General features: G+C 39.1%; 1 protein-coding gene across 2 annotated transcripts in view; it reads left to right on the top strand.

The window, feature by feature from the left end:
• Positions 1–26,460, top strand: part of Snap25 (synaptosome associated protein 25) — a 72,468-nt gene that overhangs the window by 22,112 nt on the left and 23,896 nt on the right. For both annotated transcript variants that reach the window (XM_090351998.1, XM_090351997.1), the window contains exons 2-3: positions 23,095–23,230; positions 26,251–26,292. In XM_090351998.1, coding sequence (XP_090208124.1) covers positions 23,159–23,230; positions 26,251–26,292 — 114 coding nt within the window. In that variant the 5' untranslated portion in view covers positions 23,095–23,158. The remainder of the gene's footprint in view (positions 1–23,094; positions 23,231–26,250; positions 26,293–26,460) is intronic.

Below are 26,460 nucleotides of genomic sequence, written 5' to 3'. Positions count from 1 at the left end.
TCAAATTTCTAAAGCATATATGAATTAATTTAAGAAATTTCTTACAGTTGGGACCTCTCATTTATCATTTGCATCTTGTCCATTTATTCCCTTCTCCTGTTCTAAGACCCATCCAGAACATCAGTACATCCTATGGTTCTAGTAAATCTACATGGCATTGCTTCATTCTGAAAGTCATATTGCCCGTCTCTCCATTACAGTGTTACTATATTCCTCTTTCCTTTCCCATTATCTGAGCCTAGCCTCAAAAAGTGGTATTTATGGAGATGATGAGGATAGGAATCAGTCGGAAATCTTCAAGGTGCATTCCTGTGGCCACCACACCATCCTTGTATTTTCCCTTTAATTCCCAATTATTGTTGAGCAAACTTTCCCAGACAATCCAAGACTTGAGATCCCCTGGAATTGAACTACCCTTCTGGTGTCTGTACCCTTGGACAAGTTATGGAATTCTTTCTGAACTTTATTTCCTCCCCCCCCCCAGAAAATGTTGGGTTTTTTTGTTGTTGTTGTTGTTGTTGTTATTTTGAATTTTGTTTTTGTCCATTGTGGGACTTGAACTCTGGGCCTGGGCGCTGTCACTGTCACTGAGCTCTTTAGCTCAAGGCTAGCACTCTGTCACTTGAGCCACAGCACCACTTCCAGTTTCCTAGTGGTTAATTGGAGATAAGAGTCTCAAGGCCTTTAGTGCCCAGTCTGGCTTTGAAGTGCAGTCCTCAGATCTCAGCCGCTTGAGTAGCTAGGATTACAGGCATGAGCCATCGTGCCCAGCCTATGAGACAATATATTGTCTCCAATAAACTCAGTGAAAGCCGAAGTGATGCTGTGGCTCAGTTGGTAGAGCACTAGCCTTGAACACAAAGAGGCTCCAGCACAGCACCCCAGGCCCAGTGTTCAAGCTCAAGGATTGGTATAAATAAATAACAAAAAACATAAAATCAGCCCTACTTTATAACTAGTAACTCGTTATTCATGAAAAGAAAAAAAAGAAGAAAGAAAAAAGAAAAGACTGTGCTGTAGTTCCCATTTTATTGGTGAGGAGACTAAGGCCCAATGAAGGTGCAGCTTGCTTAAAGGCACACAATTGAGGCAGCTTGCTTAAAGGAAAACACTCAGTGATCTGCAGAACCAAGATTTGTTCTGAGGCAGTCTTTCCTATATACTTGTAACTACTACACTGTAGTCACTGGGTAAAAGGAGGGCTTTCTCTGGTAAGGAAAGGTGAACCTAATCAAAGAAATCATCTATTAAGTCTCAGGTAGGCATATACCAGTAAGTAAGAGGTGCAAGAGTGGAGGAGGAGAGGAGAGGTATTTCAAAACACTGCTAAGACTTGTGGTCAAGTGGAGTGTTCTCTCTAAAAGCTGAGGGGATACTGGGAATCCCTTCTCTGTAACTTTCTCTTGCTCTCTCAACTTCTGAATGTATGGGAAGTCAGTAATCCTTTGATTTTTAAGGAGATTGGAAGAAAGAAGGCATCTTATTCAGCAACTAGAATGCATTATCTACATCATCAAAGAATCTGGGCCATTCACAACATCCCCAGCTACACAAACAAACACACAACCCCCAATCTCATGCTTTATCTTGCACAGTTAAGAAAAATAGTGTATGTATACTGCCATTAATTTTCTGACTAGGATATTGGTAATGCAAAGGAAGCTTCTGATTATGAAAAGTTATGTTTGAGGTGATGGCATGTTCATTTGAATCTGGGGATCTAAAGTTGATGCTGCTTTTCTATGATGGTGTGAGTTTCAAAGCATTGCACTTAGCTCTTCACATTGGGTGTGTCCCCAGATCCACAAACTTCCAACAGTTCCTACAAAGTGTTCAATCTATGTTTTACATGAATTTATAATTAACAAGACTCATGATAAAATGCATGAAGTACTTACTACCGCATGGATGTTTAAACCCAAGGTCACGTTTAAAGCATGTTTGTCCTTTCCTATTGACAATATAAAATCCCACCTATTATATTGACCAGGACTAATAGTATATAAATTTGCTTCGTGATGGAACTTTTAAAAAATGCTTTTACTGAAGTTGAGGCTTCAGATCTGTGTGTCCTCGAGTTCAAATAATGGAATGTCCTTAAGTGTTGGACACTTAAGGCAGCTTGTTTCCACTTCTGTGAGAAGCCTGTTAGGAAAAGAAAATTGTTAGGAAAATTTGGAATTCCAGTCGTTTACTGAGGACAGATGGATCCTGCACCAATTCTAGGTCATTTCCCAGATATTCCATTACAAAGGCAGAACCTCACACTGAATTTTCCTGGTTTACAGTAAGAGAGAAATAGCAGAGGTTTGTTCTCTGTGTGTGTGTGGGGGGGGGCGGTCGGGGGTGTGTGTGTGTGTGTGTGTGTGTATGTCTGATGGGGAGAGGAATAGATGAGAAGCAAGAGATGAAAGGGTGTGGGTAAGGGAGTATAGAAAATTTCACTCTCAAGACTTTCCTTGTCAGTGAAGACAGAATGGGTAGCTGAGCCCATGAATGTTGGTGTCTAGCTAGAACACCTTACAGAAGAAAGCTCAGTCACTCATGGGGCAGGTGAGGTGGGGCAGGGGACTTTGCTAAACAAAGTTTAGCTCAGTTGAGTGTCCCAGCCCTCATCCACAATGCTTATACCACCCAAGTGCAAATAGAACTGAGAAAACTACTTTTCAGTCTCCCAAACTTCCTATGAATTTCCACCTTTTACTTTCTTGGTTCCCTTGAAATCCAGAAAGGAAAAATATACCAAACCTAGACCTTTGAGCAGGCAGAAGGGTAGAATAAATAAAGGCTTCCTCACCAACATTGATCCTAAAGATACTCTCCCATATCCCTTAGGGCTCACAGTATCCAATCAGGTACAATATTTATTGAGAATCTCTCATGTCCCAGGCACTGTCCTAACATCTGGTATCATTGCCACATAAGGGTTAAAGGCAAGTGTGCTGGCTGAGATAGGAGGATGTTATTAAAATGTGCTTAGTTGCTTCATGTACATAACTGGGCTGTTGTGAGTATCTGTATATACAAAGAAATCAGACAAGGCTGAGCATGAAGTGAGCTCTTCATGAAAGCACTGGACATACAAGATGGCCTCATGCCTATAATGAAAACACAGATAACCAATGCTAGGAAAGTACTGGAAATGTATATGCAGAGGCAAGGGTCTTGCTTACTTGCTCAAGAGCTGGGGGAAATTGCAGAGAATGCTCTCATTCTTCCCAGAACTCAGCCACTGGTTACTCATTAATTGGTGTCCAATAGCAGAGTGGTAAAAGGTGCCACCAGAAACCCCTTTATGCTCATTGGTGGTAACTGTTGGGCCCAGCTCAACAGAAATTCTTTTAGGCTACTGACAGAAAATGAGATGACTAAAGTCTCTTACTAATTCACTACACACTTTTCATATCCTAGCCTTACAACCTCAGTAATCCCTTTCAGACAAGCTAGGCATTAACAAGAAGCAAATTTCAGCTCCAGTAGAGAAAAGACTAAGAATAGAACCACTGGTTGTTTCTGAAATGCCATATGAAAAATTTAGATTAAATCAGGCTTTGTTTTTTCCTCTTGGCCTGTTTTCTCTTAAAGGATGTGAAGACAAGCACCTTCCATTTCTGATGTGCCTTCCAAGCATGCTTTATTTCTGCTCTACTTACTGCCTGCTGCTTACTCAAACTGATAGCCCAACTGTCTATAATACTACAAATAGAAAAGAAAGAAAAGAACCAGGCACCGGTGGCTCGCTCCTGTAATCCTACTATTCAGGAGAATGAGATTTGAGGATCATGTTTCAAAGCTAATCCAAGTAGTCTGTGAGACTCATATGTCCAATAAATTACAATAAAATAATAATAATATAATAATAATAATAAGAGCCAGAAGCGGAACCATGGCTCAAGTGGTAGAACATCAGCCTTGGGGGAAGTGTAGGGGAAGCTCAGGGATAGTGCCCAGGTCCTGAATTTAAGCTGCAGGAAAGGAAAGGAAAGGAGGTTCCAAGAAAAGAAAGAAGGGAGGAAGGAAGGGAGGAAGGGAAATAAAAGAAAGGAAGGGGAAAAAAGAAAAAAAAGTAGTTCAAGACTATAATTTTAGCTATTAATTATGTCATGTATGGCAGGACAACTGTATTTAAATGTCAATGTCATGTGTTAGATTGACGTACCTTAAGTCATATTTGCTCCTTCATTTGTATTGATTTATTTAATCTCTATGAAGATCACTTTGGGGCTGAGAACAGTGAGGCTGACTCTTGTGTTTGAAATCACAAAGGCAAGTAAACCATGGAGCCATTCTTCAGACCATTTGCATCTATGAAGGCCCCCACTGGTTCTTACTTCCTGTGCTACTCAAACTTCAGTGTGTTTTGGAATTCCCTGAATGACTTGTTAAAGTGACAAGGCCCACCACTGGACATTAAGATTCAGTTGGTCAAGGTGTGAAACCTAAGAGTTCCATTTCCTAACATACTCTTAGTTGGTGCTGCCATTATGGGCTAGTAGCTTTCTTTACTGAGTATCTCTCTTGACAGCTGTGTTAAGATGCATATAGCTCATTCCACTTCAAAGATGAGAAAATGCTAAGTTCCAAGAACTTCAAAAAGTCAGCCATAAACACAGTTGATCAGCTCTTTTTTGAGTCCCTTTTCTGGTATAATCTCATAAACAATAAACAGAGGCAATCTTCTCATCTAATAGCCCATGCATTTCTTCTAGTGAGGGTACAGTGCTCAGAAAGGTAATTCAAAGAGGCAGCCAGTCTAAGAGCTGGGAATTACACTGTGTAGTGTGTAGATTACATTAATTCAATCATACATTCATATCATTTTCTTGATGAGGAATGCTACCTACCTATGAAGAGAAGCAGTATGGCCCTAGCCCCCAGCAGCTTTCACACTGATATTTAAGTGACTGTTTCTAAGTGATAACCATTCATAGCAAGTCAGGGCCTGAACAGAAACAAAATAATTCACAAAGATATTACTTTTTGAAACTACAGAATAGGCCTCTGTGCTGTTTTTAAACACCAGAGAGCCTGATATTATTTTGCCAGAGTTCTTACAAGGGCTAAAAAAAAAAGCTGTAATTGCAAAAAGCCTTCCTGATGTAGCTGTGATGGTCAGGTAGAGTTACCCTGAAGCTTTCTAGGCATTCTTGATTGTGGTTCAAAGTCTGGCCCAAGGACTAGCAGCATTGTTCTATAACTTTGTAGAAATGCTGCTTCATAGACCTCCCCTGAACCCAACAGGACTATAATCTTGAGAGTCTGAGACCTGGAATCTGTGTGTTAACAAGCTCTCTGGGTGATTTTTACAACTAGTTTTTAGAAGCCTTTCTCTACCGAGAACTCTGCGGAACTAATTACATACATCCAGCCCTCATATCTGTGCCTTCTGCATGCACACATTCATCTAATAACAGATTGAATAATAGTCTGTGAATTGGGTACTAATAGGAGAAAAGAGAGTGAAGGAAGGTGAATATGATCAAAACACTTTAACACATGTGAGAATGGAACAAGGGAGCCTGTAGAGATTGGTTTGGAAAGAGAAGAGACTGGAGACAAGAGTTATATAAGGGGAATGTTGTGTGCATATATAGACATGTCAAAATGAAATGTCCTTATACAACTAATTGATGCTAATTAAAAAAACGTGTTATGGGAAAAATAGCCTCTATACTGAATATATGTAGGCACCTTTTTCTCATGATTTTTCCCTGAGAAATACAATATAACAATCACTTATACAGCATTTACATTGTACTCTGCATGAGTACAACACTAGTATTAATACACTGGTGTACAATATTATACCATTTTACATAAGGAGTAGAGAGTGATCAATGTGTTGGTTATTTCAATGTTATTTTTTTTCTTGCAGGATAAAAAAGCAGAACTTCTTACAGTAGAGTTAAAACTAGCTTGTTGTGGATTTGGCTGTTATCCCTCTTGCTCCTGATTTCTTGGAAATTCTAGTAAATATTTAGTTTTGACTTGGTAATATGGAACTATAGTAGGAATAGCACTATTTTGGTTGACCTTTGGCCTAGTGCAGGGGCTCAACACAAATCATGATCTCCTCTATGTTTTATTTAACAAAAATGAGAAATAAGTCCTTCTTGTCCTCAGAATTATAGGCCATACTTTCCAGGTGCTGGGCACATAGACTAACAGGATTTTTGTTGTTGTTGTTTGTGCCAGTCTTGGGGTTTGACACCAGGGACTAGGTGCTGTCCATGAGTTTTTGTTTGGTTTTGGTTTTGGTTTGGCTCAAGGCTGGTACTCTACCACTTGATCCACATCTCTACTTCTAGATTTTTACTGATTAATTGGAGATAAGATTCTCCTGGACTTCCTGCCCAGGCTGGCTTTGAACCTTGATCCTCAGATCTCAGCCTCCTAAGTAGCTAGGATTCTAGGGGTGAGTTTCTTTTGAGGGCTTGTCACAATGTATTGGAAAACCATAGGAAAGAATATAGCATTGTTGCCCCAAAGCCACAGGTGAGTCCCGAAGAGCCAGTGACTCAGGCCAGCAGCTTCCTCCAGCAGATACTGTTTACAGTGACTTTTGAAGGCTGTGTGGAGCTCTCCAGGTAGAGAAAACGGAGTAAGCTTAAAGGAAATGTATGGCAAATGCAATAACAGACATTTGGAGTACTTTAAAAGTAAGCATTTGGTTTGTTCCTAAGAGAGTGATGGTTAATAACCAAGAAACCTGATTCCTTGGAAAGTGTTAAACAAACCTGCTGCTCACTCCAAAAAAGAACACATAAATCTTTTTGAAGGGAGACACATTGCACTTGTGATTAAAGCAGACTAACCGTTCTTGGGTGGCTTTTATATTCTCATTGTGTTATTCATGACATTTTTTTCATTTTCATCATATCCCCTTGAGGTTCTTGCTGAATGCTACAGGCCCAGAAAAGCATGTTTGTCTAAAATATATCCTCCTTGAGTGAGTTTATGGAAAAATTTTTAAGTGTTTGTACATCTACCAGAAAGAAAATCTCAAATCTCAGGGGATAGAGAGAATAGGAGCCCCAAGAGACTTGAGAAGCAAATTTTGTGCGCACTTCTTTGTGTTTGCTGGATATCTTCACCAATGCATGCCAAAAAAAAGTATGAGTAAGATTCACAAGTTTATTTTCTAATATGTTTTCCGTGGCCTTCTAGAACCATCTAGAACTCTGTCAGTCTTCTTCATGAAACAAGCTTTCCCTTCATCAGTCAGGGGAAAAATGCCATGATTTGCTCTCTTGACAGCCTGATGATACAGTCTACATCTACACACACTGTGACACGTGTACACAAACTTGCCTGTGACAAAGTATAATTTCCAAAGAATCAGAACATGACTCATATGAATATAGAGTATGTGTCAGCCAAACATTTATTTACTTCATTAGTGAGGGAAGCAGTAGGCTGGTATAGATTATTCTCCAAAATAGTTAAGAATCAAAGATTTATAGAGTCAGTTGGAAAAGAAATTAAAATAAATTTGTTAAAATGGGCTCAGTACTGATTAATATCCTATTAGGTAAACTACCAGCCCCTAAGATTATCCTTTCTACCAGAGAGAAGTTGTTTGAATCTATACTGGACCAAAGTCACTTGTTCAGTCTTTTATAAGGTAGTATTTAACTTAACAAGGTGGTTTCTAATCAAGAATAAAAAAAAGAAACAACTTTTTGGATGATAGGTAAGTTCATTATTTGCATTGTGGTAGCGATTTCATGGAAATTTCTGTCAAGTTTTATGATGTGCATTAAATATGGGCCTTTATGTATCTCAATTATACTTCACTAAAGTTGCTAAAAGGGAAAAAAATTAGTAAACTAGGGAGGTTACATTCCCCTACAAAACTAGAAAAATGCTTGGATGAGCCTGAAGGTATTGTCTTCAAGTTATTCAACATTCCAGTGTAATGTATAATAACACTTTCATCCGTTCGTTCTACTTGGAAGTTTTTTTTTATTACGTTTTAGTAATACCAATTAACCTAGGTATTCTAGAGTCTAAGAAATTTGGGTTTTGGAAACTTACTAATTGTGTAACTATAGGAAAAATATTTAACCCTCCTGAAGGCTCAGATAATCTTTCTGGAAAACAGCTGGACCTAGTAAATAGATCTTGGTTGTAAATCTACTACTAGGCTTAAACAATGATGAACTAACAAACAATTTAATATGAATTCCAGGAAGCTGACAAATTGCTTAGTTGAATGGAGTGGTCACAAAAGGCTCCAGAGGAGGCAAATGAATAGAAGGAAAAATGGTGGTCTAATATAGTCATAATACTTAAAGCATATGCATGAAATTGGAGCTAGGAGACTTGAGGAGATGAGGGATCCGATAGATGGGAAGGTGGAGAAGAATGATGGGAGGGATGGCACTATCCCAGATTCGTTAGGCAGAGCTGGGTGCCAGTGGCTCACCCCTATAATCCAGTACTCAGGAGGCTGAGATCTGAGGATCACAATGTGAATCCAGTAGGATTTTGGACAGGAAAGTCTGTGAGACTCATCTCCACTAAACTACCAAAAAGCCACAAGTGGACCTGTGGGTCAAGTGGAAGAGTGCTAGCCTTAAGCAAAACACCTTCCAGGCCCTGAGTTCAAGCCCCAGGATCAACACACGCACGTGTGAGCATACACACACACACGCACACACGCACACACACACACACACACACACACACAACATTGTACCTATAAGTAGACATGTTAAATTGAGAACCCTTTTTACAGCCATTTAAAATTTATTGATAATAATATCAACAATACTAGAATATGAAAGTCAAAATGGGTTCTAACTTTTAGCACCACATTTACTCATCAAGCCTTGAGCTAAATCCTAATGAAATTCTTTATTCTTTTAATCTAGAACCTATTAATAAGTACTTAGGTCTTGGGCAAGTATTGTGGCAGTATTGGCTACTGACAAGGAAACTGAACTCTGGTTGCTTGTAGTAAGATCTCCAAAAAAACAAATCTGAACTCTGCCACTTGCCACTTACTAGCTACATGATCCTGAGCTATCTGCTTAATCCCTCAATGTCTTATTTTCCAGCCTACAAAATGGGGGTTATAGAGGCACTCATTTCCCAGGGAATTGTGGGGGCTCTTCCAATGAATTATCACATTCAAGGATCTGAACAAGGCTTGCTGGGCACTCAGAGCTCATTCCCATTATTATTTGAGCCTTTGGACAAGTGACTGGACATGATCTTACATGTTCAATATGACAGAGAATGGTGATGGACTCCTTAGAATAATGAGAGTTGAAAATGTAACGTATCTGCATAAGACTGTCCCGTCCGGTGGGACGTCAACTAGGGCCAAGAACCTAGAGGGAGGAATGAAAGGGACAGGAGACATGAAGAAGGCAGCAAGACAAGCGTTCTGATCAAGCTGCAAATTTTATTTTTTACACAGGGGTTTATATGCCTCTTCAGGAGAGGCAGGAGGGGGTTGGGGTGTAGGAACCGCTCGGGGCAGGGGGTCTGGTAGTGGGATGTTTGCTCCTGCTCTGGGTAGAGGCCAGGTGGTAGGATGTTTGCATATCAATGCAAGCAGGCATGCAGGCACATTCTTACACCAAGAATTCAGGGAAGGGGAGAGTGTCTCCGACATAAGACGACCTCTCTGGAATATCAGCAGTCATTCCAAAGGTGTATCTGGAATACTAAGACAAGTTATCAGACAACTGTGTGTGTGCGTGTGTGTGTGTGTGTGTGTAGCTTAATGATATAAACATGCCTTGTGGTCTACATATCCTGCACCCTCTCCTCTGGAAAATACCTTGATACTGCAAAGGGGTCACCAGGCAGGTTTCAGGGTGACTTGGCCAGGCCTTCTACCCCGCTGACTGGCAGGGTTCCCTAATCAGGATGCGGCCTCCTGTTCCCACAGAGCATACAGATGGCTTACCAACTTCTTCCAATAAGGTGGCTCTTCCCTTGTTCAGCCTTCATGACAGGTTCATCTCTAGAGGGTTCCTAACACAGGCACAATGGATCTACCATGAGACCACCTAGAATCCCTTACCAGTCAATTTCACAGCTCCCCCATGCTTAGCTAGATACCACCAGTGTTCTTACTCATACAGAGGGCTGTTTCTTCCATCATATAAGGGAACAGAAATGCCTGGAGCTTTTGCAGTGCTTTAGCCAATGACTAGCTAATGTGGCAATCTATAAATTCAACAACCTGGTCTACAGGTGTGACATTCTCTGAAGTGCATTGAACACCCTAGAGCCCTTGGAAGGTGAGAATCCTCCTTACATAGCTTCTTTCCTCTTCTTCCTCTACTCCCTTCCCTTTCTGGTCTACCATGGAAACACTCCTCTAAATCACTTGCACATGGACTTAGGGTTCAGGGTGGGCTGGTGTGAGAAAGCAGACTAGGAGCCACTTCTTTCCCAACCTTCAATTGTACCTACAAACAGAAAATGCTGATTTCTTTTTCTTTTGTGTGAGGTGATAGTGATAACTCTGAGCTTCATGTCCTAATTTTAAGTCAGGTTATTAAAGACAGAACAATGAAACTTGACTGACGTCCTAAAAATATCTAACCATAAACAAATGAATAGTAAATAACAATATTCTGAAAATAAACCCAACTAGATTCAGAACTAGTAATTGATCAACCATAGAAAAAGCTCTTTTCAAAGAGGAAGCAAGGATATAGGCAACGTTAGAGGAGAACACTTAAAGTAGAGCAGATGGATTCAGGCAGACCTGTCTGTGGCAAAGCCACAAGCTGCTTGCAGACAGATTAAAGGCATCTTACAGAAGATGACCTCTGAGTTGTTTTTCAACACCTAAGTATTCTATAAATGAGTGAGAATTAAAACCAGAATGAGGCATCTCTAAAAAGTAATGATGGTTAAAATTCAGATAAAAATACATCTAACCTAATTTGTTAGCAATTTTAATCCTTGTTCGTATGCAATCTGCAATCTACTCACTAATGCAAAACACAATTATTTAGCCTACATACTCTTATTTAAACTTCTTAGAGTCATAAACCAAAGAAAGGATTATTTAATAAGTGATATGGAGAAGGAGCTGCTTAGAAAAATACCAGTTGGAGTTTTAACTCTTCCCATATATACATAGTGAACAAAATTAAGAGGTTAAACTAAAATGACCACTGAGGAAAACTAGAAAGATGAATTTTTAACTGGATTGTGCAGCTATTTTGATGTTCAATATCAGAAAAGCATGAGAAAATTGCAAATAAAAACATGAAATGTAACTTGGTAAGGCTTTGTAGAAAGTAATGATGAAAATGATTTTCAGATGTCCTTAAAATTTTCACTTCCCCAGTCTGTAAATCTACTCTCTGGACAAAAAGCTTTCTGGTTTTAAAGGAAATGCTCTCTAGGTGGCCTCCAAAACTGCTGGAGTCTTTTGCCCACAAGGTCTAATGCAAATTGCTTTTTTATCCTGTAACATGTTAATGATAGCAGACGACAAATTGAGCAATGAGAGAAGTGAAGTTTTTCACATTGGAGCAGTTACAGTCATGCTAGCTACTCATCTTAAGCAAATGGAGATTTGGGTAAATCTAATTTTACAAATCAGTCTTCTGGCCCCATTGACTTACACAATCACTTCAGAGGCACTTTATCATCATTTAGAACTCTTCTGCCATCAGCTGGGATTCCTGACACTTTGCCTGGGACTCCTTTTATGTTCCTACTCTGTGTCAAGTACTTAATGATCTGAAAAATGCCAGAATGTAAGCTAGGAGCTTTGCTTTTTAAAGCAACTCTGCAGTGAATTTGTTTCAAGAGCAACTTATTTTCCAGTGGGTCTCTTGGCTTAACTGCTTAGTTGGTCAGTAAGTAGTGAGTTTGTATGGACTGAGATTATTTCCTTGGGTCACGGTTTGAAGGAGAGACACAGAAATGATATCTAAAGCCAAAAATACTTGTTAAATCAAAAGTGAGCATTGTAAAGACAAGGTAAAATGATTTACATGAGCTCATGCTTTACATGAGTTGTCAGATTAATTTAAGGAATAACAGGTAGGGTGGAATTTTTCATCTTTCACCTACAAATTTTCTGGCTCCTTCCTAGGAATTTTCTGCCTCAGGGAAAGTCTTCCTTACTTAGGTTCATAGTGAATCCTTAAATATTGACAAGAAGATGATGTTTCTTTTGGCATGATAGAACTTTCCCCAAAAGAAGAGTGGGTAGAAAAAAATGCCGATGTTATCATGCATGTACCTTGATTTCCTTGGTAGAGCCAGAGACCCCAGGTACAGAAAATAATTTACATATCACCTGATCCAGTGCCCATCCCATAAATGAAGTATGTCCAGAATAAAATCCACTAGCTGATCACCCGGCCTGTTCTCAAATACTTTCAGGAATGGGAGACTCCCTTCTTCCAGTTTTCCAACCCAGACATGAAGCAGACCTTTCAGAAAGTTCTTTATGTGACTGAACTCTGTTTTTCCTATAATCTCTCAGTGCTGATGATTTTATTCCTCAGAGCCTGTTACAAATTGTCTGCCACTAGTTTGGTAATTTCTAGTAATAATTTTATTAGATGTTAAGTGATAACATTATGTAGGCCTCTACCTTCATCACTTTGATTTTACTTTTTTTTTTTTGACAATCCTGGGACTTGAACTCAGGACTTGGGCATCATCCCTGAGTCTGTGCTCAAGGCTATACCTCTACCACTTGAGCCCCAGCTGCCACTTCCAGTGACTTTGAAACTAGATATTGAAAGAAAAAGAAATCATCAAATGGATTCTTCTCTTCATTTAAGTATTCATTACAAAGCAGGCATAAGGTTCAGTGCCCAAGCCCTGAGCTCAAGCCCTGGACTTGCACACACACACACACACACACACACACACACGTCTTATAAGCAAATTACAATATTCTAGGGGTAGGACTCAGGCGACTTTGTCATCAGATTAGATAAAAGTGTTTCTCAAAGTGTCTTCCCTGAGCTATCAGCAACACATTGCCTGAGAACCATTATTTTTAATGTTATCTGGGTATCTGTGGCTTAGGCCTGTTATCCTAGTTGCTCAGGAGGCTGAGATATGAGGAGGGGGATTTGAAGTTAACCTGAACAGGAAAGTCCATGAGACGATTTCCACTAAAGTGGACTGTAGCTCAACTGGTAGAGTGCTAACCTTGAGCACAAAAGCTCAGGACAGCATTGGGCCCTGAGTTCAAGCCCCTGAACAGGTTAAAAAAATAAAGAAGAAAATACTTATTATAGCTCAATATTTATCCTGTAGGATATTGCCCATCTTCCAAGAACCCAGGCAAGTGCCTTGCAAGACAAACATCTTTATTAGTTCTCTACCAGGCAAGGTGGAGGAGAACAAGAAAACAAAAGGGCTTCTTGCTAGAGCTTCTAGATCCATTTTGGGGAGGCTTTTATTCCACTTCCTCTGTGGGCTAGATGTGGCTTTCATAACAGTAGCACACAATAAAAGCTGGTTAAATGAGTGCACCAATTGTGGTTTGTTTTGCCTATGATTGGGATAAATGAGACAAGGTTTGGTTGGTTGTGTACCTCCCTCTCTCCTGGTCGGGGAGGCTACCATGCTTCAGCTCCCAAGTAAACAATCAGAAACTGTTGCATAATACAAACCAGAGTGCTAAATACCCATTTAGCCACATTTGCAAAACAGACAAAAGAAACATTGGCATTTTTGAAAAAGAGAGATTACGGCATAATCAGTGTTGGTTGTGGCTGGCTGCCCTGGTACAATTAAGAAATGCCAATGCTGGCTGCATTTAAATGTAAAACCACCCTGACCCAGCAGTACCCTAAAGAATAAAACCCAAGCCAAAGCCACCTGACATCTCTACTGCCTAAGTCTGGAAGGGGCCTATGACAGCATGAGAGAAGCCAGACATCTCTTTTCAGTAGAAATCAGATAAGGACTATTTAGATTAGAATAGATAGATAGGCAGGCAGATAGATAGATAGATAGATAGATAGATAGATAGATAGATAGATAGATAGATACAGATGGACGGATGGACAAACACACACACACAGAGGGGTGGGGTGGTAAGGTGGTATGGTGGTCTGGAAAATAAGTAAGACAACTTTGAAAGGAAGCAAGTTCTATGTCTGTCCTCAGAGACCCTGAAGAAGAGAGTAACACTGTATGAGCTGATTGAAATACCTGTCACTCAAGATGTTTCTTCAGTCAAATATTCCAATAAGAAATTTTTTAAAATATATTTTAGTGTCAAGGTAATGTATAGAGGGGTTACAGTTACATTTGTCAGGTAATGAGTACATTACTTCTTGAACACTGATACCCTTTCCCATATTTTTCTCCCACTTTCCCTCCCCCTAACCCCTCCCAAGTTATAAAGTTCATCTCCAACATATTGTCTTGTGAATTCATGTATTCATGACTTTCAACCTAGCACACATCATGCCATCATACTGAAGTGGAGAGCAAAAGAGGCCCCTTTCTCAGATCAGGATGGCCTCCTAAATGTTGAGGAACAGCAACGTATGCTGTTACAGGTTTTATCATAAAGTTACAGGATTGTTCCACTTGATACTTGCAAAGACCTTTAGTCTTAAGTGGTCTTACACACAGATCATTCTGTACCAGGCTGCATAAAAAGACATAAGCTTGTTAAAGTGCACATTTGATTTTACTTTCACAAAGCTCTTTCCACAGGTGCCAAATCTGGAAATTTGCATTTAACAAAACTAAATTTTTTTTCAGTCAAGGAAAGCTCCTTTGTGAACAGTTGTGACTTATCCATTAATCAGATTTCAGACGTAAAATGGATGCAAGTTCATGTACTGTTTATTCATAGTCCATGTATTCATCATATTTGAAATATACTCTATTGATTTAAGTAAAAAACTGATTGTAACCAGTGGTATTAAAGAGGAAACTGAATTTTATACACAAGAATGTTCAAGATATAACAGATTCAAGTTTGGTTCAGGTTCAGTCCAGGTTTATAATTTAAAAATGTATAAATATGAAGCATATTTTCTAAAATGGCCGTTCTTCATGACAGATGTGCAAATGGAGCTTTGCTACATATCATTTATCAAAATCATTTTTTGCTTTCGTTCTTAGTTTAGCAGTAAAACACAAATTTTAATTATTATTTACAGAGGAACAAAAATTCACCAGAATCATCTATAGTCTCCAAACTTCAAAATCCAGAGTGTTCTCTGTCTATTAAGTTCTAGCATTAGTAGATGGTTGTTTGAGGAAGATTGAAAAGGTTAAGCAAATATCCCAAAGTGCCTTTGGTATATACCCAAAGGAATCACAATCAGCCTAGAGCAGGGTAACCTGCACACCCATGTTTATCGTGATGCTCTTCTCAATAGCCAAAGTATGGAATCAGCCTAGATGTTCAACAATAGATAGATAATGGCTCAAGAAAATGCAGTATATATACATGATACAGTTTTATTCAACATAAAGAATAATATGTTATTTGTAGGAAAATCATCATATTAAACAAAGTCAATCACATTCAGACAAGCATTGAAATTTTTCACGCATACATGTAATCTAGAAATAAAAGAAAATGACATGAAAGTAGTAGTGATACTATTAGAGAAGAGACAAGACATCAGGGTGAGAGGGAAGGGAGATTAGGGATGGAAATGCTGAGCAGACATGATGAAAGTATGTTGTATCATATTTAAGGATGTCATAATGAATCCTATTATTTTACACAATTAATATGCCCTCTTAGCTTAAAAAAGAAAACAGTGTATTTTTTTTCAGATAACTGAAATCTGCTAGCTTCCTGAAGAAAAGACACTTTCTCATGGACACTGACCAGTTTGTACCACTCCATAGTGGGAGGGTACTCTTAGGGACACTTATGGTCCATGGCTCCATGGAATTTCAATCTTTTTGGGATGCCATTAATGCTGGAAGTCTTCAGGCATGTAAACTGAAGAAAGTAAAATTATGATACTCTGCTTTAGTCATAACACATGTATTACTCTGTATGCCATCAATATGGACAATTAATAAGTGACAAAGTATAAGTAAATGAAATGGAAACTGAGGTGGAGTCCTCAGTGGTGGGAAACTCAAGTCTCTTGCCTACCCCCTCTGTTTTGCAAAGCAAATCAATTTATACTTTATCTTTTTTCAGGCCTGTGGTTTAAGGTTACTTCCCAGGCTAGTCATGTTTAATGTCTTGTTTGGATCCAGAAAGTCTGAGCATCGTTTCTTTTGACTTTTTCTTTTTTCTTTTTTTTCTGAGCTTCATTTCTATGAAGTGCCCAGGCATGGCTGGTATGGCTCTGAGGATCATTCATCTAGAATAGCAAAGATTGGAGTTCCAAAAACAACAACAAACAAACAAAAAACATGGTTAGGTTGGTTGGTTGGTTTGCTTTCTTGCCTGCCTGCTTGCTTTTGAGAAAGAGTCTCACTATGTGGTCCAAACTGGCCTCAAACTCATGACACCATACCCACCATAGTGTCTCTCTCTCTCTCTCTCTCTCTCTCTCTCTCTCTCTCTCTCTCTCTCTCTCTCTCTCTCTCTCTCTCTCTCTCTCTCTCTGTGTGTGTGTGTGTGTGTGTGTGTGTGTGTGAAGTTTCGGATTCAGCCCCTGATATTACATTGTCAAGCATTATGTGGCCTGAATGTTAGGGTTTTTGTTGAAAATGACCCAATCTCATCATCTGAAATTGAGCTGAGTGTTGATTTACTAACTCTAAGCCTCAGTGCCCTAATTCACAAAGTGAGGACAGGAACAGGGTGTACAATGTGTGTCATTATAAGTTGCATAAAATTTGTTGCCATATAGAGTCACATAAAGTGGTGTCCCTAAGATAGGCCTCAACAGTGATAGTGAGCATGATCTTATCAATAGGTAAGGAGAATTGTCCCACTTAGTTTATTAAAACTCCTCTGTTCTTCTTTGGACTTGATTGTTGTGCATATGCTGTTCTTGTGTTGAAGTGTGCCTTCCCAGAAGGCTGACAGGATCTATAAGTGGGGGAAGTCCATTCCAACGGTTAGCACTGGGCAGGCATCAAATGTACATTTGAAATCTCCGTGGCACTCGGATAAGATGTGTTGATTCGTATAGACTTGTTTATCTGCTTTCTTAACTAAAAGAGGAGACATGGAAAGAAATAATGTATTAACTCGAGGTACTCCTTATGCCTCCTTTAAGCTATTTTCACTTTGGTCTTGGTCTAATTGCTATCACTTCTGTGTTGTAGCAATACCACTGTCTCCCTTATAAACAGCAAGTTACATACTTGTACCTCCAGAGTCACTTACTCTTCCTGGAACCAATCTCGTGTTTTAATCCAGATTCTATGGTGATAAAGAAGTTTTACACTAATGCTCCTAAAGAAGTAAGTCCTTTAACACAAAGAAACTTCTTTTTTGTGGAGTCCCTTTTCCCCATGTTAGCTTTCTATCACTGTGGCAAAATACCTGAAATAACTTAAAAGGATGAAAGAGGCATTTTTGGATCACAATGTTAGAGGTTTTAGTCCGGGAATGATAGGCTTCATTGCTTTCGGCCTGTGGAGGAGCATATTAAAAGGAATTTGCTTCCCTGGTGGTAGCCAGGAAGCAAAACAGAGAGGGTAGGAAGTGCCAGTGTCCCAGTGACCTTCCTCACTCCCACCAGTGACCTAACTTTCATCCACTATGCTTTACCATCATTTTTTTCTTTCTGGCCGTGCTGAGGCTTGACTCAGAGCCTTGCACCCGCTAGACTGATACTGTGCTTTGAACATATCTTTACCTTCTTTTTTTTTTTTGCTGGTTATTTGGAGATGGTACATAAGGAACTTTTCTACTTGAACCTCAAGTCTCTGGATCTAAAGCCCCTGAGTAGCTAGGATTACAGACATGAATCATCAGCATCTAGCCTAATCCTCACCTTTGAAATGTTCTACCCCATCGTAGTAGTGCTATGCTGAGGACCAAACAGGTATTAACCTTTGGGGAGTCCTTCTAGATCGAGATTATAGCACTTCCCGTCCCATGAGAGGCACAAATAGATTTGCATGGAGTGTTAGCAAATGTAGAGGTACACAAATTATCCTTAATATAAAAAGTAACTTCAGCTTGCCCATTGTGTGCCATTACCTCCATAGTGACAGTGCTAGTAGCTATTTCTCCCATATAACCAGCCCAGCACTTCTACCTGTTAGCAATGGGAATCTTTGTCTGCTGCTAAGCAAAGAAATGAGAATGATCACGAGAGCTATAAGGGCACCCCATCACCTCATAAGTTACTGGATGAACTCAATCTAGATTTGTGATCTTAAATCCTATAGGCATAGTCAATCAAAGGCAAGTTCATTTTTCTAGTTTATGTTCTCACTCCATTCATCATTTCTTGTTTTAAAATATGTTCCAGAAAATACCACAGAAACCTCAATGAAAAGGATTTTATAGACAAAAACAGAAAAGAATACTCCACACTGTGTGTGCATATAAATATATATATATATATATCCTTACAGATATTACAGACACATAAGGAATGCTTAAGGATTTCTGTTTCTGCCTCTGTTTAAATTTTGTTTCTTTTTTAAGCTAGGATTCATAAATGTTTTGGGAGCCAAATAGTAAATATTTTCAGTGTTGTGGACCATTGTAGCCTGAAAGACACCAATGAGAGTAGCAGGTAAACATATGAACAAACATGTGTGCCAATAAAAACTTCCTTTATAACCCCTAAAATTTGAAATTTAATTTTCATGTGATTTTTTCACATATCAAAAAGTTTCTTCAGCCCCAAGTCCTTTTACCTTCATATATATATATATATATATATATATTTATTATATATCATGTTAGCTCAAGTCCAAGTAAAAGCAGATAGCAAAGCTGGATTTGGCTCATGAGCTCTAGTTGTTAGACAAAGCTCATGGTCTATTTAGTCTACTGCTTTCCCATTCTTGATAACTCAGAGTCTCTTCCCATCCTGACAGTTACTGATGTCTAGAGCAAGGGTTCTGTGGAGTGTGATCTGTGAGCCAGCAGCATGCTTCTTTACCTAGGGGCATGTTAGAAATGCAGAATCTCAGACCCCTACCTCATGTCAAACAAAGCAGATGTCTGAGACTGAGACCCAGCAACATGTCAGGAAGGTTTATGGTGATTCTGACTCCTCTTGGATGTTCAGAAGGACTGTCCTTGAAATTGCTGCTTTGAGGCCAGATATAGTGGTATAGGTCTAGAGCTGTTGTTATTCAAGAGTCAGACATAAGGGAATCAGGGTTCTGAGACAGCCCAGGCAACAATGAGAGTCCTTACCTGAAAAATATACTAAAAGCCAAAGAACTCAGGGCTTGCGTTCTATCCCCAGTTGACTTCCTCTCCAACTCTTCCCCCCTCCCCCAGTTCTGAAACTATTGTTAGAATATAGCAATCTAGGCAGGCCCAGTGGCTCATATCTATAATCCTAGCTACTCAGCAAAGATCAGAAGCATCACTTTTTAAGGTCTTTTGCCCAAGCAAAAATTTCACAGGACCTCATCTCAACCAATAAATAAAAAGCAAGATATAGTGGCGTGTGTCATCCCAGATATTGGGAAACAAACTGTTTCAATCCAAGCCAGTCTGGGAATAAACATAAGACCCTACTTTTAAAAATTAATAAAGTGAAATGGCTAGGGGTAGAGATGGCTCAAGTGGTAAAGCATCTGCCTCACAAACATAAAGCCCTAAGTACAAACCCCAGTACCGTAAAAAAATAATGATGAGAAAAGAATACAGCAGTTCATTTCATCATCCATTCAACAAGTTAATATGAAGCGAATTCCTGTGAGGAGCCAGATCTTCACACTGTGTTGGCAGTTTCACATAACTAATAGGATACCATTGGGTCTTAAGCCAGGCACTAATGGCTCTCACCTATAATTCTAGCTACTTAGGAGTCTGTGATATGAGGATCATAGTTCAAAGTCATTCTGGATAGGAAAATTCGTGAGACTCTTCCTTCCAATTAACCACCAAAAAGCTGGAAGTAGAGCGGCAGCTCAAGTGGTAGGGTGCTAGCCTTGCCAGAGAGGGGTGGGGCTCAGGGACAGTATCTAGGCCCTGAGTTCAAGCTGCAGAACTAGAACAACAACAACAACTACTACAAATACACTGTTGGGCCTTCAATAGACCAAGGGTGGGGGGGGGAGGCTCAGGTATTTTATATCACTGCCCCAGATAATTTTTTTCTGTAAGTTGCTACCTTCCTCACCTCATAAGCAAGCTTGGCTGGAAGAGGCCATACCGCTACCTCAGCAAGATACAAGATGGCAATTCAATTCATTGTGCTAGTAGAAGTGAAGTATCCCAAGACACCTTGATAATAAATGCCTCTCATTGTTAACTTCCTGTTTCAGCTCCCAAAATGACTCATGTTCTGCACCATTGTGCCTGTCTCCTACAGTGCAGATATGCGTTATACATGAAATCTGAGGCCTGTGGGACAATCCATCAAATGCTAGCAGTGAACAGCCCAACAGAAGACAGGATGTGCATTCAAGTCCCACTTTCCAGCAGTTCTCATTGGCAGATGGATATTCCTGTCTCGATTTTAAAATACTGTGTGGCTGGAACCTGTCAGAGACATCAGCTCTCCTTAAAAGCCACAGACAGTAGCCCACGTTTAAGAGGGAGACAAAGGTGGGGTGATCCTGTGGAGAAACCATGAAAGTAATGAAAACAAGACTATCTGCCACATGGCTTCCCTGCCAGCAGGTCACGTGCCCCCCCCTTGCAGGTTGTTGAAGCCAGGGGCCCAGCAGCTGTTTTTCACATGCTGAGAATAGCAACTTAGAGAGGACATTGCCAAGGAAACGCATGAGATATGAGAGGGAGAGAGAATGCACAAAATTCATCAGTAACGAAACCTAGGGCGTAGTACAAGTGTGAAGGAAAATACAGCTCTTAAAGACAGTAAATCAGAAAGATGTTGCACAAGGTTAGAGGCACCTTGTTTGTCCTCACTGGGCAATCATTAGGGAAATGTTGCTTGGAGACTGGATACTCCAATCTCTTCTGGTTTCCCTGGTTTCAGTCTTCTGCAGGCACTAGACACCAGCAATGCATGCCTTATGCCCAGTCATTAGTAGTGGCAAGCTAATTAACAGAGCCTGAACCTGTTTTTTGTTGTTGTTTTTGTTTTTGTTTTTTGGGGTTTTTTTTTTTGCAGAAGGTATGGGGGTCATTCTGGATGAACAAGGCTTTCAGAATTTTCAAGTCCCACATTCTTACAAAGTGGATGGGAACTTTCTGCATTTATTCCCTTCAGCAAACCTATGAGATCAGTACTGTTTGCCTTGTTTGCTCAGAGAAGGCAATGAACTTATCCAGAGTCACCTGGATTCTGAGTGTCAGAGACAGCAATTCAACTTGGTCTTTCAGACATTACAGATCTGACCCCACTCTATGAAGCTCTGGCCCATAAACTACCCAAATTTCCCAACGATGCACCATTTTATTCTAGAGGGTATATTTCCTGCCTCTCATAGGATCATTGGAATTTGTTCTTGTTTAGCTTGAGGTTCAGTTGTCTTGGAATAAATTCTCTCCAGTTTCTGTTTCCTAGGTCACTACCTTCTAAACTAGAGACCTGTATTCAAGGAAAGAAGAAAGTATTTGCAGTGTTGTCATACCATAAGCCCATATTCTGGGGTCAGCAAAGACATTTGAAATTTCGCAGGTTCCTGGTATAATGAACAATGTCCCATCATTTTGTGAACAGACTAGCCATAAAACTAACATAGAGGCTCAGTGCCTCTTTGTTACAGGCTCATGCCTGTAATCCTAGCCACTCAGGAGGCTGAGTTCTAAGGATCACAGTTCAAAGCCAGCCCGGGCACTAAAGTCTGTGAGATTCTTCTCTCCAATTAACCACCAGAAAACTGGAAGTGGCACTGTGGCTTATGGGGTAGAGCGGTAGCTTAGAGCTGAAGAGTTCAGGGACAGTGCCCAGGCCCAGAGTTCAAGCCCCATGACCAGAATAAAAAAAAAACAAAAAACAAAAAAACCTAAAAACCTAACATAGAATAAACTTACTTTTTTTAAATGCTAGTAGCAAAATGCAGCCCTGAAGCTTCCTTTCTTCTACTCTTGGTTGTAATTTTGTGCTTGACACTTGGTCCAAGAATCAGAGTAGGGAAAATCTGTGAAGTTTGTTGTCTCTAAAGAGCTTTCACAATAGGATTGTTTCTATCCAATAAATCTAAATAGTAAGACTTGTTTCACAAAACTGAAAAAAATTTTCTAGTAGCATGTACCAATTGAAGTTTCAGAGGAATTAAACGTTAGCAGTTGAGAAAGGCCTATAATAATGGAATTATTCTCAACAACAGAAAAGAAAGAGCACTTCTCTGGACTTGACGATGGGGTGGGGATGGGTGGAGTGGAGTGTTGGATAGGACTACAAAGAGAATAAGGAAAATTGGGAACTTCTTTATTTTCCTGATTGTGGTCATGGATTCCTGAGTGTCTCCATATACTCAAATCTTTTAAATTGTACCTTACAAAAGCGTGAGTTTGGTTGTACATCAATTACATTTCAGTAAAGGTGATAAAAAATAATTGTGAAGTTAAAAGTGTACTAACCTTTATCCCATCATTCTCAAACATTATTTGGTTTGTGTCTTTCAAAATACTTTGAAAAGGGGCACTGTGGCTCCAGTGGTAGAGCAACAACCTCAAGGGACAAAGTTAAGGGGCAGCATCCATACCCTGAGTTCAAGCCCAAGTACTGGCACCAATTAAAATAAATAAAATTAGAAGTACTTCATATGACAAAGGCGGGGTGGAGAAGCTTGTCAGTTTTAGGCAAATTTAGTCTAAATGGTGAGGAATCTATCTCAAAAAATAATTATAGGGAGACGGGTATGTATCTCATGATTGAAATTGTCAAATAAAACATATATATAATATAATATTATATATATATTTCCATCATCTTTGGGGAAATAACCAAATTCTTTTCACCTGTCTGAGTGTACCTTCCAGCCATGGGAGCAGTGTCAACTGCTTAGATCCTCCAGCCTTTGCAGACACACACATCATCATACACTCATAGAAACTCTCACATTTTCAAATCTGCTTCTTCACAGATTCTGTGACCAAATCCATCACTGATTCCTGGGTCTAGGAGCCCAACCACCCCCCAACGCTACAATGGCCGAAGATGCTGATATGCGCAATGAGCTGGAGGAGATGCAGCGGAGGGCTGACCAGCTGGCAGATGAGGTGAGGAATAAAGATTCCCAAAGGCCAGCAAAAGACAGCAAGCTGGGTGGTTTGAGGCCTTTTCTAACATTTCAATTAAAAAAATAAATAAAACAAAAGCAGCAAGATTTATAGCTAAATCTTCTGCAGACTAAACTAGGTTGATTCTAAAATGGGTAATGTCTTGGCGTAATCTCTTGAATTCTAGAATCTTTCAATGTCTTCCAAGAAAAACTCTGTAGCATGTCTTGCAATGGGCTGCGTCTGATTCAGTTCTTAGAGCTGGTTGTTGATACTGTACAAACTGGTTGCTAGGCATGGCTATTATTAAAATTGAATTATATAACCTGACAACCACGCAGACTCTGTTAACAAGCAAGGTACTACATTCTCAAAATCCATCACTTTTTAACTACATTACTACATTTCACTACTGTCTATTTGCTTGAGTTATTTACATCCATGTCATCTATAGGTTGGGAATGTGGTATAATGGCCCACAGTGGATTTTCCCAGCTCAGCATTCAGTGACATCATTATATAGACAGAAATCAGGCAGGCAAGATTTACAAAACAGACTCTATAAATACTACAAATCAGAGGTTTACCTATTCTTTTGTTGATTGCAGTTCACAAACAAGTAAAGATATTGATTATATAGATCAAATTTAAAACAAGGCTACCAATACACTAAGAATCATACAGGATTTTGAGGAAATAGTCTATTTTGTGTTAACTGATTTTTATTTAGTGAAGCAATCTCTTTCCTCTTCGGTTCAAAGTTTTAATGCATGTCTTCATGGTTTCATTTTTCTGTTACTCATGAAGACAAATGGAATTATCCAGTCAACATTCACAGCTTTCTCACAGATTTAGCCTCAGAGACAGTATTCAGAAAGAAAAAAAAAGGAGTTGCTATTGAACAAAGAAGTTTATAAATACAAAAAAAGAAAGAGAGAAAAAAAGTTAACAGGAGCTTCCTGTGAGAATCAATTGTCTATATGAAATTTACAATAAAAAAGTGACCTATAAGCTCATGCCTATAATCTAAGGCTGAAATCTAAGGATAGAGGTTTGAAGACAGTCCAGGCAATAAAGTCCTTTAGAGACCCTTCTCTCCAATAAACTACCCACTACCTGATGAATGTGACTGTAGTCCCTCTGTACATTACCCTGACAATAAAATTTAAATTTAAATTAAAAAAACTGTAATTCCTCCTGCGCTGTTCTTTCTGCTAAGAATTGTTTTTGCTATACAGGGTCTTTTATTATTCCATATGAAATTTTGAATTGCCTCTTCTATTTCTTTAAAGAATGACATTGGGATATTGATGGGTATTGCATTGAATTTGTAGATAGCCCTTGGCAAGATTATCATTTTCACGATGTTGATTCTTCCAATCCAAGAGCATGGGAGGTTTTTCCATTTCCTCAGTTCTGTTTTAATTTCCTTTTTCAGGGTTTTAAAGTTTTCATCAAAAAGGTCCTTTACATTCTTGGTTAAGTTAATTCCTAGGTACTTTATTTTCTTTGAGGCTATTGCAAAAGGAGGTGCTTTCCTGATTGTTGCCATCATGTTAAGTGAAGTAAGCCAGACTCAAAGGAACATAGGCTCAATGGTTTCCCTCATTGGTCCTAAGCAGTAGAAATCTTGGGCTCTCCTAGCAAAGATTTACAATAGAACAAAATGTAGATTCATAAGGCTATATAGAATGACGTGAAATGAAAGGACCTCCAGGATATAGAAACAAAAGCCATATAGTGAGTGATTGTTGTCCTTAATGTACTATGTTATCTCTCATCTCTTGCTGTCCCTTGGTTATCTCATATTGTTACAGTATTTCTCCTGGTTATCTGATATATTGTATATATGCTTATTTGGTTATTTGAAGTTGGATAGGGAAGGGAGGAAAGCAAGATGAGGGGCTGGGGTGGGGAGAGGGAAATGGGGACCAAGACATGAGAAAGGGTATCAATGTATGTGAAGTAATGCACCATTTATCTGGTGAATAGAATGTAACCCTTCTATTAATTACAATAAAAATATATGAAAAAAACTGTAAGTGGTACTGTGGCTTCAATGGTAGAGCACTAGCCTGGAGCACAAAGAGGCTCAGGGACAGTGCCCAGACCCTGATTTCAAGCCCCAGAACCAGTAAAAAAAAAAAAGACCTTGTATTATTTGTGAATTCTCTTCTATTCACCTTTATATCAGTAAAATAATAAATTTGAAGACATGTAAATGGTTTTTAAATTATTTTCTAGAGATCTAGTTGTTAGACATTTTCTGACATATCACTGCTTGCACCCTTTCTATTAAAAAAATATCTTCCAAGAAAAACATCTTCTAGGTTCCTGGAAAATCTCCTCAATAAGTTTGTTCACTAAAAAATCATGGCTTTGTGACATCACATTGGAAATTGGGATATGAGAGTGTCAAAAGAGCTGAAAAAGAGTGTGCCTTAGGGACTAGCCCCTAAGACACTCACACTTTCCATCACAATTTTCCTTATCTAAGAATAAAGATAATTACTAGAGCTGTCTCCTATAGGCTCATTATTCTAACCATGCTTGATTTGTATTGATAACAACCTCCAATTGTATTTATATGAGCTTTGTAAGAAGAAAGTTGATGTCATATTCATCTCAATTCATGAAAAATTATGTTTATGTTTAATATTCAATAGTCCTAGCCTAGGGAGGCCAAATTAGTCTTTAGGGTATTTGAGATAATTTTTTCATGCATCCTGAGCATACAGAATTATCTTTTCTAGATTACTTTGTCTTTGGTATCAAGCTCAGCTTCATATGATTTTGATTTTATGAAAATAAACTTTCATGTAATTGCTTTAGGGAATATGATCATGTAGAAATCCTGATAGAAAAGAAATTGAGATTAGAAAGACATTTTGTGTTTCGGTTGAAAACTTAAACTAATATGTGATAGAGACCCTTTGGTTTCTTGAATGAAGAAAGTATTTGTAATGTTCCAAATCTCTGATTTTCCACTTATACTATTTATGCTTTTTTTTAAATTTCAGTCACTGGAAAGCACTCGTCGTATGCTGCAACTGGTTGAAGAGGTAAGGAGGGACTGACTTTTAAATAAAGAAACTAATTTCTTATGTTGTTCTCTTCCTACTCCCTAATTCCTTTCCCTTGGCTATGATCCAGTTGCTTCCATTATTAAATGTAGCTATCAGGATGCTTCAAATGAAGGAGATGGTGCATGTAGCTGCCAGGTAGCAGTC

This window comes from Megascapheus bottae, chromosome 18 (genome assembly GCF_031878675.1).
Source record: "Megascapheus bottae isolate mThoBot1 chromosome 18, mThoBot2.hap1, whole genome shotgun sequence".
NCBI lineage: Eukaryota > Metazoa > Chordata > Mammalia > Rodentia > Geomyidae > Megascapheus > Megascapheus bottae.
This window is presented reverse-complemented; position numbering and strand designations above follow the sequence as displayed.